This window comes from Fukomys damarensis, unplaced genomic scaffold, assembly GCF_012274545.1.
Source record: "Fukomys damarensis isolate Sample0158 unplaced genomic scaffold, DMR_v1.0_HiC HiC_scaffold_17, whole genome shotgun sequence".
Lineage (NCBI taxonomy): Eukaryota > Metazoa > Chordata > Mammalia > Rodentia > Bathyergidae > Fukomys > Fukomys damarensis.
In genome coordinates, this window is record NW_022900929.1 from 70,427,183 (window position 1) to 70,431,119 (window position 3,937).

At 38.5% G+C, this 3,937-nt stretch overlaps 1 protein-coding gene across 1 annotated transcript in view; it reads right to left on the reverse strand.

Moving 5' to 3' along the window:
- Positions 1 to 204: 204 nt before the first annotated feature.
- The window catches only part of L2hgdh (L-2-hydroxyglutarate dehydrogenase), a 33,766-nt gene continuing 30,033 nt past the window's right edge, over positions 205 to 3,937 (reverse strand). Inside the window, exon 11 of the mRNA XM_010632708.3 lies at positions 205 to 543. Coding sequence (XP_010631010.1) covers positions 348 to 543 — 196 coding nt within the window. The 3' untranslated portion in view covers positions 205 to 347. The remainder of the gene's footprint in view (positions 544 to 3,937) is intronic.

The following is a 3,937-nucleotide window of genomic DNA, read 5'->3' on the forward strand; positions in this document are numbered from 1 at the left end:
AAAGAGTATGTACTTTAATTTATAAAAAATCATTTCTAGATTACATCATTTTAATAATTCCATTTTTTTTTTTTACCTAAAAGCGAGATTTTAAAACCACTGTTTTTTTTAAAGACAGGGTCTTACTATGTAGTTGAGACTGACCTGAAACTCACTACGTAGCCCAGGCTGGTCTTGAACTCACAGCGATCCTCCTGCCTCAGCCTCCCAAGTGCTGGGATTACAGGTGTGCGCCACCACGCCCAGCTAAAACCATTTTCTTAAATCACAGTTAAAAACACAATTAATACAGTACATTCTTGTGGCTGGTGTGGACATTATAATGCGTATCTAGCTCTTTTCATTAGTTAAAATTCAAATCTTTGCTGTATTTCATCTACAATTATTTCAGAAATTGCGAGGGAAGAAGTGGCAGCAGGGGAAGGTGCATTTCTCACGTGAAGAATGCGATTCCCAATGTCCCCAGCTCCTCCATCAAATATGAAATCTTCCACTAGATTTCCATCTCTGTCCAGGGCTTGGGCTCTGACCCCAGCTGGACCTCTGTAAAAGCAAAACCATGGTAGTCAACAGACTCGAAGAGACAGAACACGTTCCAAGTTAGTGATTTGCAAAGTCTTCTTAAAGCAATACAATTGTGATGAAATCCAGTAAGTTTAGGTTTGCCAAAGGCTGCCAATGGTAGCCTTGCAAACTTGTAGCCTCAGCCTAGATTAGGGCATGATTCTCATTATGTAATAGGGCAATAAATCTTTGTCAAAGAAATGCATAAGTTGGTAAGTTACTAATAAACATGTTTTTCCAAAAGTAGCAGATAAATCCACATTTAGTTAGAATAGACATAGAGTATTTTTATTTAAACCTAAAAGAGAATTTAGTATAAAAAGGCAATCAGTGGCAACCAAAAGGCTTTTCTGGCTAATACAAAGCAATGAAAACAGGAGGTAAGTGTTTTAGGTACATTCCTTATTTAATTTTCCACTTTGTCTTGCCTGAACACAAAATTTATGTAGAAAAAACATTACAGGGTAAGAAGTTCTCATTTTGTAGGTTTTTTAATAGTTTAACCTTCAATATCAGGAAAATAATTGGAGATGACAGAAAAAACATAAAAATGAATTAATTGTGTAGTACATAATACAGTGAGACTCTTTACTAAGTTCTGTTTATAACATTTGAGTTTACAAACATTTCTGTTATTTTTTGGTACGTGGGATTGAATTCAGGACCTTGCGCTTGCAAGGGAGGTGTGGTGCCACTGAGTTATAGCCCCAGCCTCTGTTATTTTTTTTTAAATAATTAAAATTTGCCAGGGATTTAGCTCAGTGGTTCTGCCTCCTGCCTCACAAGTGCAAGGACCTGAGTTCGATCCCTGGTACAAAACAACAACAACAACAACAAAACAAAAACAAAATAAAATAATTAAAACTTACAATGACATTGATTGACTCATTGATTGCAGTACCAGGGATTGAACCCAGGGCCTCACATTTGCTAAGCAAGTGCTCTACCACTGAGCTACATCCCCAGCCCTGAACTTTGAATGAAATATTTTTGAAACGTAAAAACACCTACCTGCTTTGAAACTGTTCAAAGAAACCCAGTGGGAAAAAGCTCACTCAGACAGAGATCTAGATCTAAGTGGGACCTCGGTTCATGAACTTGATTCTTTCCACAACCTTGGTCACACATGGAGTTGGATGAGAACTAAATCAAATTAATGGTTAGGTTCAATATTGACCTTACGGGAAAAGTGATTTGGTTCTTGTTTAGCTTGGTTTGTGACCAAAATCATGGAGTTTTTCATTTTCTTCTCCATATCTTTTAACTTTTACACATGGATTTTTTGTTTTGTTTTGCCTTTTTGAGACAGGGTCTCACTATGCAGTTGAGACTGACCTGGAACTCACTATGTAGCGCAGGCTGGTCTTGAACTCACAGCGATCCTCCTGCCTCAGCCTCCCAAGTGCTGGGATTACAGGCATGCGCCACCACACCCGACGATTGCAGGTTTTTTGTTTTTTGTTTTGTTTTGTTTTCTTTTTGGCTTTTTAAAACACTGGAAACTTCTGGGTTTTGTTTGTTTGTTTGTATCAGGGAATGAACTCAGGCCCTTGTGCTTGTGAGGCAGGCGCCGGAAACACTGAGCTAAATCCCCGGCCCTACATGCATTTCTATCTTGCAGTTTTTCTAAATTTTTAAGATTTTCTTTCAATTCATTAACTTTCTCTTGGGGACATCTGAACAGCTTTTAAACCTAGTCATTTAAGTTATAAATTCCCTATGATATTATCATTATGTATATCTAAAATGTACCAAGAAATGCTTTGCCAAAAAAAAGCTCTCTTGGGCTGGGGATTTAGCTCAGTGGTGCCAACTGCCTCACAAGCACAAGGTCCTGAGTTCAATCCCAGGTACCAGGTACAAAACAAAAACAAAACCAAAAAAAACCTTCTCTTTTTCATTTCTAGAAGTTCTAATTAGCCCATTTCCAAATTTCCCTAGCGCATTTTTCCTTATTCTTCTTTCGTATTTTTATACCTTCTTAATTTATTGAAGCATACTCATTTTACCATTTCTAATAGTGCTATTATCCATAGCACTTAGGGGTCTAATTCTACTATTCATTTCATCTGCTGACTCACCTGGTGATGTAAAGTCTGACTGCAAGGCCTCATGCATCAGGGCTTATCCGAGGGAATTACAAGTACTGAAGAGTTTAACCCTACACAGGTTTATATTTGTTTCTATCAGGGGCTCCAGAGAGCATTTTTTTCCCATGGGAAATTTTAAATATGGAAGAAAAGTGAAAAGAACAGTATAATGAACGCCCACATGTGAATTACCATTATCATTATGTACAATGAATGCTTGTCATACACACACACACACTCACACACAGCACCGACATACACACATACCATCTTTTTTTTAAATTCATTGAGTTTATTGGTACTTTTTAGGTACACAGTATACATTCTTCATTGGGATCTTGTACCTTTACATGATATACATGATGTCACCTGATTATTTTCCCCCCATACCCCTCCCCTCCCTTCACCCCCTGCACCCTTCCCTATTTACAAAGACTGTTTCCATTTTTTCCTTTTCTCATATTTTTTTCTTTTCCCTTCTTTCCTTTCTTCTATACTCACACAATCTTATTTCATCTATCTCCCCCAATATCCCTGCTCAACATTCACCCTCCTCTGCTGAATTATTTTAAAGCAAACCCTGACAGCACACCATTTCACTTCCGTGTGTATTAACAGGTTTCTCAACAATAAACAAATAATTGCTTAGTATCAACAATATTCAACCTGTGGTTAAATTATCCTGAGTTTTCTCTCTGCCTTTAATCTACTGAAAAAGAGAGGCAGTGGAAATTTATTGAGATAAGAGTGGGGAGAGAGAACGCATGAGCACAGGAGACAGAAAAAGTTTATTCATTAGTTTGAAGCAGAATCTGAACAAGTCTGGGTCCACTTTATAAGTCATTTTCTCAGCTTATAGTTCCTAAACAAAGCTAGTGATATACATTTGAATATCTACTCCCCCACCCCACGATCAAAACTCCTTAACAATTTTTGGTGCCAAGGGATATACTTTTTTCTAGACTTCCTTTTTATTAAGAATGTGTGCCTATAATCCCAACACTCAGGAGGCTGAGGCAGGAGGATCACTGTGAGTTCAAGACCAGCCTGGGCTACATAGTGAGTTCCAGGTCAGTCTCAACTACATAGTGAGACCCTGTCTCAAAAAAAAGAAAAGAAAAAAAGAGGTCCTTCAGCCTGGTGTGGGGGTGCATGCCTGCCATCCCAGCACCTGGGAAGGATCGGTGTGAGTTCGAGGCTAGCCTGGGCTACATAGTGAGTTCAAGGGCAGCCTGAACTACATAGCAAGACCTTGTCTCAAAAGAAGAGAGAGAGAGAGAGAG